We start from the raw sequence: 19,695 nt of genomic DNA on the forward strand, positions 1-19,695 counted from the left end.
AGGTTAAAGGTAACTTCATAATTATAATTATGTTAGATTCTCTTTCTTTTTTAAGGATCGCATGAACTGTGTTAAAATATTAAAATTCAGATATTTACTTCTACAAGCATAGAATTCTTATCAAAATGTTGATCAAGAACCAGGTGTAACACAGTATAATTGATAAAAACTTTTTTGAAGAATATGAAGATGGAAAAGTCAACATGTTGAAGTAGATGAAGTTTTTATATTTTCACTTCAGTATCTTGGGATTATTCAATTAGTAATGCAGTTTTCACTTTAGCCATACCATTTTTCACATTTAAAATAGTTACTTTTCTTGTAAATACTGTAAATTATTCCCAATCCTTAAAAGAAATTTAAATAATTTTATTTTAATAGAAAAATACAATTATAAATATGAATATAATAAGTAGCAAGCCTTACAAAAATAATACTCAGTAACATATTCAACATAAGTATACAATAGGAATCACCAGTCTTATAAAATTTAAATAGATTTGTGACTTAATGCAAGAAACAACCCATTTTGAGGCTGATGGAAACTAAGTTTCAAAATTTCCAGATAAAATATTTTCCGTTGATGACATAGTAAACTGTTAGATGAAATGAATTTTTCTTCCATCATATCCTATTCTGAGTGTTTTTTCTTCTTGAAACAACACCCATTTGCTATTCATCTCAGATTTTTTTCTTTACGGAAATGGCGACATTGATTGTTGCATTAAGTGATATAAAATTATGATTTTTCCACTGCTTCCACAAATCTCCAGACATCCTTTGCAAAGATTTCTGGTTCTTCCATGGCAGCGAAGTGACCTCCTTTAGGCATGTGGGTATAGAAGAGTAGATTTTTCATCTGTTGGGACATCAACAGCTTTGGAAGCATTAATCCTTCATTAGGGAAATGGGCGACAGCACTTGGAACAGTCACTGGTACTCTGCAAAAGAATTCAAATTATAAGTTATGCATTTTTTTTACTAGCAGTCAATCACAGTATGGGGAACACATAAGGGTGCTTTATGCATGGGGAACACATAAGGGCAATGCCCGGGGGGCTTGAGAATCTTAATTTTTATAAATTGTATTAAGAATAAAAGACTAAGAATAAACAACATTGCACTATGTATTTTTTTAAAAATATATTCTTGTGTAAAAAGTATTTTTTTCCAACAAAAGTGTTTGATTATCATGCAAACACCATTAATTTGTATAGTTTATCACAAGGAAAAAATTTAAAGGGCAACCGAAATCTAGTTTTCTATGTAATAATAAGTTAATAAAGTAATGAGTATAATAAGTTAATAATATAATAAGTTAAATAAAGTAATGAGTGAAAGAGTTTAGAATTACACAGCACTATGAGACAGCAACTTTTAAACTGGTTATGTCTAATGTGCATTTAAAGATGTTTAAACAACTGACTTTAATAGTTTGCCGAAATAATTCATACATTTTCAATTTTTTTATTTTGTTATACCCTTATGTTTTTTTTTAAATTTAATTATCTTAATTTGCGACTATTCCATGTTGCTTTTTAAAAGTTTTACCAGCAGCTATTTTTCATTTTTGCACACCCTTTTCATGTGGTTTTCCAAACTAATAAATAATCACCATTATGTATCATACTTTTTTATCATATTGTAATATATCTTAGCCAAAGTTGCATCAATAATCATAAACTAAATGATCACCTTTTGATTCACTCAATTTAAAAAGATTCCGATCGTTTCTTGCTTTTTCGTCTGTCTCCATATGTTTTTTTTTTTTTAAATAGGTTGTTGATAATATGACACATGAATTTTAAATTTGTGTAATCACTTTTTGTCATGCTAAATTCGTGATCATGCTGCCGTAAATGATCATTTTCCAAGTTTTGTCGGCTTTATTACAGTTAATTATTTTTCTTCATCAGCCATTTCCATATAATTTTTTAAAATTTCTATAGTTTATTTTTTATTCTGTCGTTGGCCTACCTTTGGCGATAAGAGGAATATAAAAAAGATAATAGTTCATAAAAAGATGATAGTTCAAACTATGTGCATTGCACAAAGAATGATAAATTGGTGAAGATAATACAAAAAAGAAGATTGCTTAAAATTAAGAAACAATTTAGATTCAAATATGGGCCAACCGATCTGTGTAGGGGTCAAAGAACTGGCCTTGTTCTGGGCTTAAATCCCAGGCAAGGCATGGATGTTCTTTCATTCTCTATACTATCTATCCTTACTGCGGGAGCAACGTTGATCCACCTAATATGATGCCCCTGAAAGAGTGGTAAAAAAAAATCTGCCCTGTAAATGCCTTAATTGACAAAATGTTAACAAAAGAGGGCAATGGAAATACAAAAATAAATATATTATTAAAATAAATAAAAAATTTACCTAACTCGCAATGATGTCATTCTTTTTCTTGCCTTCTGGAATTTTTAAGGTTTAGAATGAACTGTAATCTGTGATTCACAGTGTGGAGGATGTACAATGGGGGGGGGGGGACATGCGGCAAACTTAATTTAAATTAAGTGAAAGTTAAATTTACTTCATTTGGACAAATCGTTATTAAAAAGTTTTTGTTAAAATTCTGAGGGTTTAAAAAATTTAAATTTCAAAAGTGAAACAATACTTTCAATATCTGTGGCGTTATATACCAAAAAATCATACTTTTGATGTCTCATATATATCATACTTTTTGATCATATTGCATTATATTTTAGCCAAAACTGCATTAATAAGGAAACAAAACATTTTTTTTTCTGAAACAAAACCTTTTTTTCTTGAAAGTGTCAAATTAAGCGCATAATTTTGGTTTACTGAAACATGGTTTACTTTTTTTTGTTTACTTATCCTTTAAAGTTACAAATTTTAATTAGGTAGGTCTTTGATTATTACTTTATTGAAATATTTTTTCTAAGTCAATATATTAATATTATTTGTTATTCACACTCAATGTTACATTTTTGATTAAAGAAAATATTTACTTTTCATGTATCACTTTAAACATTTCAGGTACATTTTCTTTGTAAAATCTTGCAGCAGAAGTGAAATTGTTGTTAACCCAATAGATCATGACTAGCGTAAGAAGTTCATCGAGAGAAAATTTCTGAGTCAGGCCACCATCAGGCAAATCCAAATTCTCTGCATTTGTTGCAACAGAAAACTTCTCCAATAAGTAAGCGGCCGCTCCTATCGGGCTATCCGACATGCCACAACCTGCAAATAAAATGCAACCAATTTTATTTCCTTCAGATTAATAAGTAAACATTACAAGTTACCCACAATCGTCGTAATTGCAAGAAAAAAAATATATTTCCAACTGTCTTTTAAAATATATAAAACATGATGTAATTTACTTCTGTGGAATTGTAATGGTTTTAAGAATTTCTAAGTATGCCATTTTTTTCCCCCCCAATAAGGTAAAAAAAAAAAAAAAACATTAGCATATTACATTCAACAAATTTTTCTACATATAAAACCGTTTTATGTGAAAGATGGGTACATGAATGAATGATACAAAAGTGAGGTTGCAGTGCTGGAAAATTTTCACTCATGATAAAAAGTAAAGTAACAAATAAATTTGAACTGTTGTTATCAGCTTTCGTTTCTAAATAAAAGGTAACCTAACCGAGAAAATGAACTTCATTCTTAAATGTGGGTTATTTTGTAATTTTTTCAAGTCATTTTATATTTTTATCACTTTGAAATTTGGCATTGATTATTAGGATCTTCAAAGTAGTGAACTGTAATCTTTACTTCTGCTTACTTTAATCCTTAATTTGGGCATTACTTAGTATACAGGCTGGCCACTGGGCGAATTTTATTAGTCAGGAAAAATTTTATAAATAGCAGGGAATCTAATTAATACAACAACAAAAAGCAAGAGAAAAGGAATTAATTGTAGTTTGAAGCATAAGTGATATGCAATAAATTTTACATTATAAATGATATAAGTGATATGCAAGTATAAGTGATATGCAATAAATTTTATATATAAGAAATGACATAACTGAAAAATCAGTAATAAAATGTATGCCAACATATACAAAAGTCTAGGAAAATCGATAAATCTTTTATCAGCACTATTATCTCTCTGTCATCATAACATCAATGCTGCTTTCATTTAGACAACCCTTATGCATCAGATAAACCTTTGTGGTTTTTCCTTCTTCTGAAGCAAATCTTGATTTTGTACTATCAACTAAATAGATCTTTCAAGGTATAATGCTAACTGAAAAATATAGTGTGATTGCAACAATATGATTAATTTATCAAATATATATAAACTTTTAGCTAAGAAATGAGAATAGGCCTTATTCTCAACATTTGAAATAAACATAAATAAATAGTTTCTCTTCATGCATAATTATATTTGAGGCATCATTTGAATGCCGCATTTGCAAACTATTGCTCTAACTTGTAACTTCTACTACAACTTTCGAAATTTGATGTAATTTGTAAATTTTTATCCTGCTTGTAGCATAATTGATCATATTATAATTAATAATAATTAAAAACAACTACAATAATTACAAAAATTTAAAAAGGATCTCTGCTAAGCATGAAATTAAAAATTTTACGATCAAAACATTAGTTTAAAATCATATGTTCCATTTTTGGAACAGTGGCATTTCAAGTGTAAGTTTTTTTTAATTTTAAGTGATTCGTTGAGTTATGTGGTGAGCATTTTGTTCAAATGGTATTATGTTACTTAGGTATAGTGATGTTTAAATGGAAAAAGGTGGTGTACACATTTAGATTCAACTTTTTTTACATGAATTTGCAGTAGCTGATAATAGAGTGATCAAAACAGAACACTTAGAATTTAGCAAAATATGTAATTTTAATACTCAGTGTTTTTCTCTTTAGTTGAAATTCTAACTTATGAAAAGAAATTCGTTCTGACCAGGTAATTACTTTAGGGGATTGTTAAATTCTAAGTTATTTGACTCTGATTGGGTTAAAATTTAACATCAAAGAGTTTTTTCAATGTGTTCGAAATGTGTGTTTTCAATCGATTTTTGACGATAGTTTTTCCTTTCTAATTTTTGGATTTACTTTACTTCCCTGATAAATATGTTGTTACTGAGTGAGTCGAAAAGAGTGTTTCTTTTTTATTCGTCTCATTTATAACTTTTGCTTATACTTAGTCTGAGATAAGCATAATGATACATGATAATAATGGCCTTGTTAGAAACATATTTCGATCTAGATTTGGAAGATCTAGAGATTTGTCAGCTAGAGCCTGAGAAACCAGGAGTTTTAATTGATACAGAAAACATAGATGAAAATAACTTAGAGCCAGTAGAATTTTGTTTTTAAAAGTAATATTGGGGAAGACGAGGTGAAAAATCTTACAATAAAAAAACCAGGGATGGGAGCAGTTGAAAAGTAAAAAAGAGGAAATTCAAGAATGAATATATATATATATATATATATATATTACAANCAAAAAAGTGCAATTTTTAAACTTGTAAACCATGTGATTATAAATCCCGATGATTTATTTTAAAATTGCATGAATATAAAAATATGAATCACATGCATGATTTTAAATTAAGAGAAAATGAATCCCGAAATGAGGCTTTTAAATCACGTGAATATGAAACTCTATATCGAATTTAAAAATTGCGAAAATACAAATCATGATGCGTAATTTTTAGATCACGTAAATACGAATCACGATGCGCAATTTTTAAATAGCGCGAATACGAATCCCACTGTCTAATCTTTAAAGCACGTATATATAGGAAAATCGATATTTGATATTACAACCGCAAAATTTTAAGATTGGATTTTAAGCTCGCGTGAATACGAATCGCTACATAGGGTTTTAAAAGGGCGTAATTACAAATCGCGATATTGGATTTTTAAATCTCGTAAATAAGAATCGCAATGTACGACATTTAAATCGCCTGGTTAAGAATAGCAACGTTCAACTTTTAAATCAGGTAAATACGAAAATCAATGTTTGAGGGGGGAATGAGGACTTCAATACTTTCGCTTCGCGGAAAATTTAATTCCTCATAAAATATTTTAACTTGTGCAAAAAAAAAAAATAATAATTTCAGAGGAAATTTAGCGGGAATAATCTGAAAAAAAAAAGCGGAAATCCGCTAATCCGCGGAAGAATTACATCCCTGATAAACAAAGGTAAAAAAAAGTTAAAGCCCAATTATAAAATTGAATAAGAAAGTGAAATTTGATGAGCAAACAGAATTAAAAAGCCGAAAATAATTTAGTAACAATATCAAGAAGGGGAATCAATATATAGTCATTTTATGCTTTACAATTTTTTTTTAACTATTCTGCATTTTTTAAAATATTTCACAGTTTCATGATCTTCTAAGAAGATAGCGTTTTGTCTTGAACATAGGAACATAGGTGAAGCAAATGTAGCAGCCTCCTGCCAAACATCTATAAAAAATGGAACATTACAAAAAACATTAAAAAAATTTTTTACCTTATCTCTTTATTTTACTGTTAGATGCTCTTAAGTAATAATTTATTAAATATAAAGTTATTTGTTTACCCTTTCTTAATTTGGTATTCAAATGGTTAAGAGCAATAAGGGCCCAAAAAATTTCTCTACTACCCTATTGTGGTATTTTGAATTATAGTGCCCTTTTTTTTCGGAAAAAGTGCATTTTAAAATATATCCATGTGGTAAAGTTACCATTTTTTTTTTTTTTACTTCATAGAAATTTAAATATTTTTTGCTTCTATGATATGAAATTTGCAACAATGGATGGTTGTATTAACCACATCAACTAATAACACAAAATATTCTCAAAAATAGTGGGATTGTTCTTAAGTTTAATGAAGGAAAATTTTTCAGTATTTTTTGTTCTTACGTTTTATTTCAAAGGGACTACAGATGGCAAAGCATGTGATTACAATTTCAAAATACTTCATTTGCTTTTACAAACAACTTCTTAATTCTGTCAATTTTAAAGTCCAGTGAATACTGACATGAGAGTGGGAAAATAAAATAAAAAGTCTGAATATCTATTAACTCAAATTACGAAAAAGAAAAAAAATCATCAGAGAGTGAAATTATTTTGCACAAAAAGGAAATACTAACTATTGGCATACTTTTTTGCAAATTTTCTTTTACTATATGTGTACAATGACAGTCCAGTGAAATGTAAAGCTTTATATATAAATCCTGATTAAAGAGAACCAAATAATAATAAAATAAAACAACAAAATAATTTAGAAATATTAAGAAAAAAGTATTTTCTTTCATTACTTTCTCTATGAAATTTTTTTATTTTTTTAAAATATACTTTACCAAGTGTATCAGGTTTAGTAGCATTCATGTGAAAGTAACCAGTTTCCCCTAAAAAGAAGCGCAATGTTTTCTTTAATGGAAAAAGGAGTTTGTATTCCTCACGACTCATCAGGAAGGGAAAAACAAAGAGCAGAACAAAATTTAGCTTTTCGAGAGAAAGCATGTTAAACAAATACATATTCACATGCAATCCAATGATCCTTCAATAAAATAAATGAACATAATTAGGAAGCAAAATTATAAACATAAAAAAAAGATATTAAGAAACCATACAGGGTAAAAACACTATAATATATTATTAGATTAAATATGAAACACTCTAAAACGTGCTATTAGGATGAGAATGAAACATCATTGTGACATATTACTAGGATGAGAACGAAGCAATACTGTTACCTGTTATTNTTTGCATAATTTCCTCTATTTCCAGCTCAGTTAAAAATTTTCGACGCTTCGACAGTCTAACGGTAAAAAGAAAAAAAAAATTCAAGCCTACAAGATCTAATTATCCACTAAAAACTAATCCGAAAATCGAAAGTAGCGAGAGAAAAAAAAACTCCCTTACTTACTGTAAATAAATATCACGTGCTAATTTAAAAAGCCCTCATAAAACATTCCCCCCCCCTCAACTCCTCCCCCTAAAAACCACGTGAATGTACTTTCATCTTGAGTAGAAGGTCAAATCTACATGTATCTGAAACCATATGGACATACAATGCCATCTTTTGCAAGAAATTTCATTTTTTAAAACGTTCCGAAACGCTGGCACAAATAAGTGACGGTCGGGGGTGAACGAGAAAACTCTCTGACACGCGGGTGTGTCGGCCGGGAAGTGAGCGCGTTTCTTGCTGTCACATATATGTGACAGTCGGCTCGAAAGGGTTAAATAGGAAACACTCTAAAACGTGCAATTAGGATGAGAATGAAACATCATTGTGACATATTACTAGGATGAGAACGAAGCAATACTGTTACCTGTTATTAAGATAAATTTGCAACATGTTATTAGGATGAATATGAAACTTCACTGCAAAAGGTTATATGAATGAATTGAAACAACATTGTAATATTTTATTTGATAATGGAAAAACTTCGTTAGCTTCAAAAATTATTAAGAAGGAAAATTTCGACATGTTTGAAGTACTCAAAATGATATGAAATAATATTTTTTTTATTTTATTTCTAATGACAGATTATGAACTGTTAGAGCAGAAAACAATAAAAAGAAAGAGCATAGAGAACAAAAAATGCTGAAACAGAGTTCATTAATCTAACATCTTTAGTGTCCCAATAACGCTCGGTGAGAAAAGTCGTGCCCAGAGCAGGAGTCCAAGAGCTCTCCAGAGCTGCACAGAGTGCATATCGGGGAAGAAACAATTTTGAGACTGTAAAGCAGCCATGTCCAGTAGCTAGGTGGAATTCAGTCACTGCTCTACGCCTTGGGTCATTACACAAATTTGAGATGGCATTTTTCCCAGACTTGTGGGAAACACGGTTATAGAGGTCTTCCTAAGCACGGGCTTTAATAGATATATTTTAATAAGATTTTTAATAGTACGGAAGAGCATAGGATGAGAAATTCTTTGCATAATTAAAGCACCCTCTTTAGCCTGGAAGTCGGCTTTTTCATTGCCTGAAACTTCACAATGGGCAAATGTTGAATTCCAGGCCATTCAGCATCATTGTAACTGAAATTCGTTCCATTAAAATGATGCTAAATGGCTTTGTTTAGTCGAAGTGTAAGTTTGAAACAATTTTATTCCCGATAAAATGAAATCCACCTTAATAATTTTTAAAGCTAATGAAACATTTTACTTATTAAAAAGAATATCTCAGGATTATTCATTTCAAAACAATAACAAGTTATTAGATTAAATATGCGACATAACATTGTAGTATGTTATTAGGTTGAATATAAAACAATTTAACATAAGATATAATACTCCCATACATATATTAATTTAATTCATCGTCAATTAAAATATATTCTGTTCTTAATCAATCAGGTCTATCAAATTCATGATTTAATATGTCAAGAAAATCACAAACAGAACAAAGCCATTCAGCAGCATCGAAACAAGTGAATTTTCAAGTTTGATGGAAACCTTCAAAAATTTGTAGAGTAGAAAAAATTCTCAAGTATTTTTGAATAATAAAATGCACGTCTTGGTATCTTGCCTCTTACAGAAATCAGAAGGAAGTGAATTTGCTATTTTTTTTTAAAATCAATTTCTACTAAATAAAATTATAAATTATATAATTTGTACAAAATAAAAATTGTCACAAAACATCATCTACCGTAAACATCTGATAACTATTTCAATCCCTAAATATTGTCGCGAATAAGCATTTAAGCATAATGGAATATGGCTTCATTCTTTTTTGATTTTTGTGCTTATCATTGAGCTGTGACATATGATTGATTAAGTAAAGAAAAAATGAAAATTATTAATAAAAATGCCATTTGAAAGCATAATGTGGGATATCTGTTGAATAGTGTTTTGAGTTTAGTTATGTTACGTATATAATTTGTACTTAATTAAAATGTACAACAATTTTAAAACTACTACATGATTATTTATTGGGAGAGATGAACTAATTAAAACTAAATCTTACAAGTGCCAGGATAAAGTGAATTAGCAATAAGATCTTAAAACCATCGTTCACTGCATATATTTCATAATTATATCAGTCCTGTAATAATGTTTAAGTATAAGTTAAGTTAAACACTCTAGAGTAGGATTTTATCTTTCTACAATTTTTTTGAAGCTAAATATTGTTAAACAGTAAAATAGGGATTAATAGTTAAATTAGTTGATGTATCTGAAAACACAGGGCAAAATATGCAAGCTTTGTATCTTTTAATTTTCAATATTATTCAACTCCAATTATGAGACTAAAAGAATGCACTATTTAATGCAATTTCGGACAAAAAAGTAGTACTTTTTTTAATTTCTAAATAGATTGTTCTTCTCGATCACTCATTCAGTATCTTTACCAAGAGTAGGAATTGAACAGTGCTGAATGAGCAGTGACATAGACAATTTATTTTAATTTAAAGCTAACTCATGATGAAGAATGTCTCCTATTGATATTTTAAAATAATGGAGTATCATCATATGTTGTTTTTCCTCCTTCCACACACATACAAAACTTTAACAACAGAAAGAAAAATATTTTATAAATAAACATTAAAATTATTTATTATTGATTTTCAGCACTAATGTTCAAGTATTATATCATGTTCAAGTATTATCTTAGCTTCATTTCATATTCTTAAAACAGATTAAAAAAACCTTTGCTTTGTCAGAAATGTCTAATATTGCAAGGGATGCAAGGTGAAATTCAAAAAGAATTCTTTTTTTAGTGAGGAATCAGAACATATATATATACAGTAGAGAACCATTTATCCGGTATCCAGATAACCGGGAAACCAGAAAACCGGGAAAAATTTTGCTCGATTTTCCCGCCATTTTAATCTAGAACGAAAAAAGCGGAAATTGGACTCATCCTTGAAGTTGAGTAGAGGAAAAATGTAAGGAAGGGGAAACTTTTTTTTCCCGTTTTCCCAGAGAAACGTCATTTCCTCCGTGACCTTGAAGGCAGGGAAGGGAGAAATGCTTTATTTTTTTCTTTAGGCCGTCAATCAAACTCTAGGGTGTGGCATGCTGATTTCGTTTTCTGCCTGATTTACGAGGGGGGTGGGGAAAATGCATTGCAAGCATATCAGTGAACAGAAAAAGAAAAGAGAAAAATATATTTATTTGACATCGACTAATAAAAATAAAATCTTTTTCTTTTGAATAAATTCTCATTCTTTGGAAGTGCGGTATCAATTGCAAGTTTTTCTTGGTGTGGAATCACATCTGCTGTAATTAAAAATCTTGTTTTTATCAACAAAAAAAAAAAAAAAAAAGGAGAATTGTTTATTAATTTAAACATAGGATTATTTTATGAAGCAGATTACAGTTTTGTTTTTCTGATTCCACTACGTTTGATTTTTTTTCTTTTCGCGATAAATTTCGCACTCAATAAATTAATTCTTTTTATTCATAAATTTTATCATTAGGTTTTTTTTTTTTTTTATTCTGTTGATCTTGCCTTGTTCCGGGTTTTAATATTTATGCTAGTGCCTTTTTTAACTATCGTTTCGGTTCGATAATTTTCAAGTGTTTTTATTTAGATTAATAAGTTTTCCTTTTATTTTATCGTTTCCCCCCGTATAATTAGGTATGAAATATATTGCGTTATTTAATCATTGGTTTTGTTTATATTATTTAATTTAGGAATTGTAATTATTTTTAAAAAATAAATATGAGAATTTTGTATTTTTTAAACTTGATTTTCTTGTCTAAACTTGCAAATTTTTTTATTCTTTTAAATGTTATATTTCTACCATTTTTTTTTCTTTTTAAAGTTAGGAGTACCTTTCTTTTTTCTCTTACTTTATGCATTACACTTTTTCCTTGTACTTCGGGTTCGATAAAACATCGATTAACGACACTTTTTGGTCGATCCAGAAAACCGGAAAATTCAGATATCCGGGATAGCGATGGTCCCGAGCATCCCGGATAATTGGTTCTCTACTGTATATCATAATAAAGACAAAAAGGATAGAAAAAGAAAAACGAGAAAAAATTATAAAGTTTTATTCACCGTGCATAAGCTGCAGGTATATAGAACTCATAACATAAGTTCAAAATACAGGGAAAACATGGAAAATATTAAAGATTAATTAAAAAAAGAAGAAGAAAAATTATTAAAATAAAATATAATAATATTTTAATAATAATTAATATATAAATAATTTAATATATAAATATATCAATATTTTATTTTAATAATTTCCATGCTTTCTCTATATTTTTAACTTATATACATGTATACATATTTAAAAATAGAAATAATACATGCAAATACATTAACATGGAAATTATTTAAGCAACTTATTAGAAAAGAAAAAGCTTTTTGTTACCTTTCAGGGTAGTATCTCGCCATTAGAGAAGCAATGCAAGAGCCCCAATCACCGCCCTGAACATAAAACTTTGAGTAACCAATTCTTTCCATTAAAGAAATGAAAATTCTAGCAGCAGCACGAGCATTCAAACCTAAAATAAAATTTTTTAAACATTTAATTTCAATATGAAATCTTAAATATAGATAGATTCAATTGCAAATAACAAATAATGCATGAAAAATATGTGTAATAATATAAATTTAAGGTTTTGTGAAAATTTAGACATAATTTGTGAAAAATAAAAATTACATTAAAAAATCAACACAAAAATATGGTAAAAATATGGATTTATCGGTTCTTACGTGATACAAAAATAAAATTTTAAGAAAAAATATTTCGTACAACTACCGTTTTTCCTAAAGTTGAATTTGTGAAAGTACCGCTAAATGGTAGTAAATTTGGCCTGGACAGACCCCTGCTTAAGCAATGTTGAACACAACAAAGAGTGAACTAAAAACAATCTTATTTACAGTTTAGGCATAGTTTTCTATATACAGTTTTTATAAGTATTCTAAAAGCACAGATGAAACATCTTGCCTCAGTGCATTTCACTAAACATCTGTCATAACTTTCTCACAATAGCTCGATATTAGCAGTGAATATGTTAAAGTGTGGTCATTTTGGATCAACCTACATATCTTATTATCATCTCTCTAGCAAATATTTTCCCATTTCTTTTTTAATACATCATAAAAACTTGTAACTGGAAAAATACAACAATTAAAATAATAAAAATTACCTGTACTCATTTATACTAGTAATTTACTTGCCTTTTCGATGAGGAGATTCGGAGAAACCAAAACCTGGTATAGATGGACAGATAACTTCAAATACAAATGGACAACCTGGACGTGGTGTGGTTAAAAGAGGAGATACTTTCATGAATTCCATAAAACATCCTGGCCAACCATGAATAATCATCAAAGGTACAATTTTAATCTGTTAAGAAGAAGAAGAAAAACAATAACATGCATATGTCTTCTGAAGCTTGGACAATGACAAAATTGTATCGCAATATTTGAGAGAAAGATTCTGCGGGGTATACTTGGTAGTGTAAATGAAAAGAACTGGAGAAGGAGATTTAACTTTGAACTGTACAAGATTTATAAACAACCTGATATTATTTTATACATAAAAATAAATAGAATGAATTGGATCGCCCACGTGATTCGAATGAGTGACGACAATGCTATGAAAAAGATACTGCTTTTTAGACCCGCTGGAAAAAGAAAGCGGGGAAGGCCACGGTTGAGATGAGCTGACTCAGTAGCCTAATTTTCTCACAATTAATGAAAAAAATTGGAGATCAAAGATAAATCGGAAGTCGTCATGGAGAAATCCTCAGAGGAAGGCATTGGCTCACATTGGACTATCTAGCCAACTATGATGATGATGAAGCATATTTATGAAAAACCAGAACAAATATATACTTGGACCCTTGCGATCCAGTGGACTATGCAAGGTGAGGTCATCCCCGTAGCAGAATCGAGGCGACATTGTCGTAAAACTTTACGAAGTTCTTGCAGAAAGATTTTTCTTTTGGAAAGTAAAAACTTTGGTTTGCTTGCACATTATTTTTTGATACATAAAATTTTAATTACTGTACCATTGATTCCAGCGAAATCTATTCAATTAAGCGGGTTATTTGATTAAAAGGTGAGAGCAATATTCAATCTTAAGTTCTAAATGTTTGCAAAATTTTACTATTAATGGTATTTAATACATAATATATAACGTTTTTATTAAATAAACTCAGTTTTATGATCAATAAAACAATTATAATTAAAACTGTCTGTGTTAGTATCATAAAATNTATTGATTCGCACACTGTTTCCAAACTTGCATGACCTATATGTCCTCCTTTCGTAAAGGTTTTCTTGCCCTCCAACGTCCAAATGTTTCACTGTTTTTTTTTAAATTGGCTTTAAATGGTTTGTTTAAGCATACGTCCAATAGCTGAACTAATAGTGTCAATCCACCCGGAATAACTGCCATATCGGTGTTACATTCTTTCAACAATTTTTTTGTATTATCTGTAAGGTGGGACCTAAACATGTCCCACACTAAAAGGCTTTCTGGTTATCTATTGATACTAGACGAGATATTGCACATGTACAGTCCAAATTTTCGTGCGCGTTATACGAAGAGTATATCTTAAAATTTTAAAAAAGTTATTAGAAATTATGGGTGCGCGCTATACGCCAGGGTGCGTTATGCGCCGGAATATACGGTAGTATTTTTTTATACATAAATTTTTAATTACTGTACCATTGATTCCAGCGAAATCTATTCAATTAAGCGGGTCATTTGATTAAAAGGTGAGCGCAATATTCAATCTTAAGTTCTAAATTTTTGCAAAATTTTACTATTAATGGTATTTAATACATAATATATAACGTTTTTATTAAATAAACTCAGTTTTATGATCAATAAAACAATTATAATTAAAACTGTCTGTGTTAGTATCATAAAATATTTTAAAGTTACATAAAAATAAATCAATGTTAGCGGGAAGTATAATATAGATACTAAAATATTATTTCATCCCTTCTGAAAAAATCTAAAATGTTTTTTATACCCGTTTTTAATCCGTATATTTATCAAAATTAGATTTTCCCTTTCAGTTTCTACTGAGACTTTTATGACTTGCGTATTCCTTTCAAATACATTAGGATTTTTTTTATTTTATTTATTTATTCATTTATTTTTTTCCTTATCCTCGAAACTTGAGAAATTCCAAATTCTTTTGCTATTCTAGTTTGAGATTTTTTGAAATTTATTGTCACTAAGATTCATTGTTTTTTTTCTCAGATTAATTAAAATCAATCCTTTTCAAGCACGGCTCTACTTGCAACCAACTCAGAGTTATTCATTAGATCAAGCAATGATTATTCTACTTAAGAGAAAGACACACTGTACACTAGTGTGTACTTTTTTCTTATCAAAGCTAATAGCGCACAAGGAGGGGACCATAAAACAAATCACTCTGCACCTTTTTTACATTCTAAATGATGTGTGTGAGTGAAGTAAGTCAAAGAGGGATAAAACCCCTTCCTTTACATCAATGTATAACTGGCAGCAAAACTTTATTAATTTTTCAACTTTAACCCCTAACATCTGCTTAGACCAACTGCCTATTGAAATGATCACCTATTGTATCCTTATCTTAACTGAAAAACGGAAATTCCATTTTAGTTGGTGACACATTTCTCAAAAATAATTTTTTATTTTAATTTCAGTACCTCTTCTTTATGCAATTAAGTCGGGGGGGGGGACAACAAATATCTGTTTAATCAGGGAAGTTTAACATTAGTTTCATATAAAATGATTTGGCTAAATTAAACTTTATATGTATAAGCATGTTATTCGACTACCTGATGTACAATTAAACAGAGAATGACTGTACTCAAGTTTAAGCTTGAAATGAGAAGGATGAGAAAGACACTCACCTTAGAACCTTCTGGTAGATTTGGTTTAATATGCATAAAGTGTATATCCAGTCCTTCAATTCTGGTCTTGAAATGTGAGAATTTGTTGAGCTCCTTTTCTTGTTTCCTCCAATCATATTGCGTCTTCCAGTATTCCACAACTTCCTTCATGTAATCTGGATTGAAGCCATAGCGGAAGTTTGAGTCTTTAACGGGCGTTTCATACCTTGGATTTTCTAAACGACGCTTCAAGTCGTTCAAGACGTCATCCGAGACATTTATTTTAAAGCTGTGTATGGCTTCATCCTCTAAAAACAGAAGATACAGTTTACATCCAAAGCCAAACAATTACTTCATTATAAAGTGCTCTCCCTAAATGTTTTTTGAAGGGTGGTCCTTCTTGCTTGACCTTTGATCCCAATTAATGCGCCCTTTTTGTAAAAATAAGCAGACATCCCTTACAAACACTGCCTATTCATTCATAGGGATGTAACGAATATTCGGCCACTATTCGGTATTCAGGCCTCTTGCCGAATATTCGGCCTAGCCGAATACTGAAGTTATTCGGCCAAATAGTGAAGTATATGCTGTTATTAATTATGCTGCTATTATTAATTATTTAGATTTGTGAAAGCCTTATTGTTGGCATCAAGATATTTAAAATATTACAAAAAATACATCAAGTTGTTAAATTTTTTTTAAAATATGGAAAGTTTAAAAAAGAAAAATTTTTAATATTTATTTCATTTTTAATTTAAAATTTGAAAATTATTTAATTACAAAATTAAAATTTCAAAAGTGAATATTTTTAAAAAGTTCTTAATTTTCTGAGTTTTAATAATTTTTCTGACAAAAAAGAAAGTTAAGAATACACTTAACAGTAGTAAGTAATGAGTTCTTATCTTAAATAAAATAGCATATAAATTACAAGTATAACTATAACTAAAATATGCTATTATTAATTATTTAGATTTATAAAAGCCATATTGCCTTGTTATTGGCATCAAGATATTTAAATTATTACAAAAAATAAATCAAGTTGTTAAAATTTTTTTAAATATACAAAGATTAAAAAAGCAATTTTGTTAATATTTATTTCATTTTTAATTTAAAATTTGAAAATTACTTTAATTACAATCAAAAGAGAAATTTTTAAAAAGTAAGTATTCGGCCTAAAATTTGGCCGAATATTCGGTATTCGGCCCCATCACTATTCATTCATATTCCAATTTGAAAAAAAATTAAATCACTATTCAAGTAACAATTACACACTGGCCCATAAGCAGAATATTTTCAAATGTTCTGCAACAGGACTTATTAATTTATAAAAATGTTCTGTAAGCATTTCACAGCAAAAAAAAGTAAACTTTACGTTAAAATACTATATTTTCATTTATTAAAATACAGAATCATACACAGATACACTATATTATTTTTTAAACAAAGGCAAACATTCCTGATTTATTAGTTTTTCAATCACTTTTAAAGAACAAAATTTTGTTAATGATGATAATGATGATTTGAATGTCCGAACATTAAAATAAGGGTTGCCTTAAAAATCTGTAGAAGAATGTATAAGATTAGGATTCCGGATTGTTCTGCAAGACCACCAGAGGCAGATGGGCGGGGAGGGGGTTTCACAAGAAAACGCTGACACTTATTCAAGTTACAAATTGTTCTGCAGGATTTCGTTTGTTCTATGACATATGTCACAGTTTCAGGCACTTTCTGTTTCCGGGCACACTGGTGAAAGTTTATGGGATTAATTCTGATTAATATTTACTTAGTTAGGATCATTCTCAGCTAGTTTAACTCTTACAAGTATATATATAAATATATATAGTACAGAACCCGTTATACGGAAATCAGAAAACCGGAAAACCAAAAGACCGGAACGAAATTCGATAAATTTTCCCGCCTTTTTTTAAAAAATATTTTGTTTTCCTCATAAGATTTTAGGATTTTTCTTTCTTTTTTGAAAGATGTTTACCTTCCCATCATTTTGGAAATAATCATTAGTGTATTACTTCATCGTTTTTTCCTCATTTTGAGATTATTTCCAAATATATATATTTTTTTAGTTGGGTTTAACAATAATTTAAACGGCTTTTTCAGAAAACCGGAAAAATCAGTTATCCGGAATAGCGATGGTCCCGATCATTCCGGATAATCGGTTCCCTACTGTATATATATATTTTTTTTTGGGGGGGGGGGAGTTATATTAATGAATTTTTGAAGAGATTTTAAATTTTAAAAGTATTTTTTTAATGTATTTTTTTTCATTAAAAAAATCCACTTTTAAATGTTTATCTTCTTTTAATTTTCAGTTTAAATTTAAGAAAAAAAATTCAAGTTTTTTAACAATTCATAATTTTTTGTTAGTTTATTTATTTATTTATTTTTTTCCTTGAAAAAAATATGCACAGAGCCTTTTAGCCTCCTTTAGTTATTTTCATAAACTACACATTCTTCTCTTATTTTGATAATGAGAGAAATAATTTTAAAAATATACACATAAAATAGTTTAACAGGGTAATTTAAAAATTGTTATGCTCTTCAAGTTAGTCCCTTACAGTGCTTTTTTTTTTTAGTTTCTCCAGGGCTACTAGAAACAAAAAGAAGCATTATAGAAGGGGACCAACTTGAAGACGTAACTTGTAGTGTAAATATTTCAGTATCATGATTTGTCTTGCTAACTCTACAACTGCCAAACAGATTTTAAACTTACAATTTATAAAAACAAAGGGGAGATTTCTGTATCGTGATCTGTGGCAGAATAATCGCCAAGTCTTGGAAACTTCCGGGCAGTGGCCTGCGAGAAACTAAAAATTTAAAAAAAACATCGCAGAAAGGGGCCAACTCGAAAGGTATAACTCATAGCCACCCCCTGGCAAATATCGACATGTTTTTTTTTTTTTTTAAAAATTTCAAGTTTAAAATCTATTTGGCATCTTGGCGATTGTAGTTGGCACGATAGATCACGATACGGATATATCCACAAAACAAAACACATCAGGGGTGACCCTAATGTTTTTTTTTTTTTTTTTTAAAGTTTCTCGCGGAGGAGCGAGGGCCTAATTGGACTGGACTTGGCAATTATTCTGCCGCTGATCACGATTCGAAAATCTCCNAAAGGGGCCAACTCGAAAGGTATAACTCATAGCCACCCCCTGGCATCTTGGCGATAGTAGTTGGCACGACAGATCACGATACGGATATATCCCCAAAACAAAACACATAGACGTTTGCTCAGGGGTGACCCTACTGTTTGTTACCCCTGATGTTTTTTTTTTTTTTTTTTTTTTTTTTTTTTTTTTTTTTTTTTTTTTTTNTTTTTTTCTTTCTTTTTTTTTAATGTTTCTCGCGGAGGAGCGACGGCCTACCTGGACTGGACTTGGCAATTATTCTGCCGCTGATCACGATTCGAAAATCTCCCCAGTCTGTTGTCAACCTAGTAAAAACCTACAATATAATAAAGAAAAATATTGGAGATTTCCGTATCGTGATCTGTGGCAGAATAATAACCAAGTCTGCGCTACTGTGGGTAACCACCACTATAAATATTGGCAATAATATACCAGCCCATTACAATTTCTGGGCAGTCTGTTGTAGTTGGCGCTACAGATCAGGATACGGAAATATCCCAAAAATATTTCTAGAGAAAGTGCATACCACTATCATCAAGAAGTGGTTCTTCCTTTCCAAACCATCCTTTATCATAACCAAGATCTTCTTTCCAAGATTTCTTAGAAAAATACTTTGAAATATATTTAATAACAAAGACAGCCAAAGCAATGGATGCACTAAGAATAATGAAACACATACTTGAAAGAAAAATCAATTTGGGAATACTACAGTTTGACTCATATAAGCAGTAAAGTATGGTTAGTTCCTCTATGAGCTGCTTGACAGAATGTAAACTTATAAAGCCGGAAGAAATTTAGAAATTTTCCGGTGTATCC

At 29.6% G+C, this 19,695-nt stretch overlaps 1 protein-coding gene across 1 annotated transcript; it reads right to left on the minus strand.

Annotated features, from left to right (window-relative positions):
• Positions 1–348: 348 nt before the first annotated feature.
• On the minus strand, positions 349–19,661 carry LOC107455325 (epoxide hydrolase 1). The gene is made up of 7 exons (XM_043052899.2): positions 19,406–19,661; positions 15,755–16,041; positions 13,076–13,244; positions 12,264–12,396; positions 7,289–7,488; positions 2,979–3,210; positions 349–941 (listed from the first exon to the last, which is right to left on the minus strand). Exons 1-7 carry the CDS (start codon positions 19,554–19,556, stop codon positions 740–742), a joined length of 1,374 nt encoding a protein of 457 aa, XP_042908833.1. The 5' UTR covers positions 19,557–19,661; the 3' UTR covers positions 349–739.
• Positions 19,662–19,695: the final 34 nt, after the last annotated feature.

This window comes from Parasteatoda tepidariorum, chromosome 6 (assembly GCF_043381705.1).
Source record: "Parasteatoda tepidariorum isolate YZ-2023 chromosome 6, CAS_Ptep_4.0, whole genome shotgun sequence".
NCBI lineage: Eukaryota > Metazoa > Arthropoda > Arachnida > Araneae > Theridiidae > Parasteatoda > Parasteatoda tepidariorum.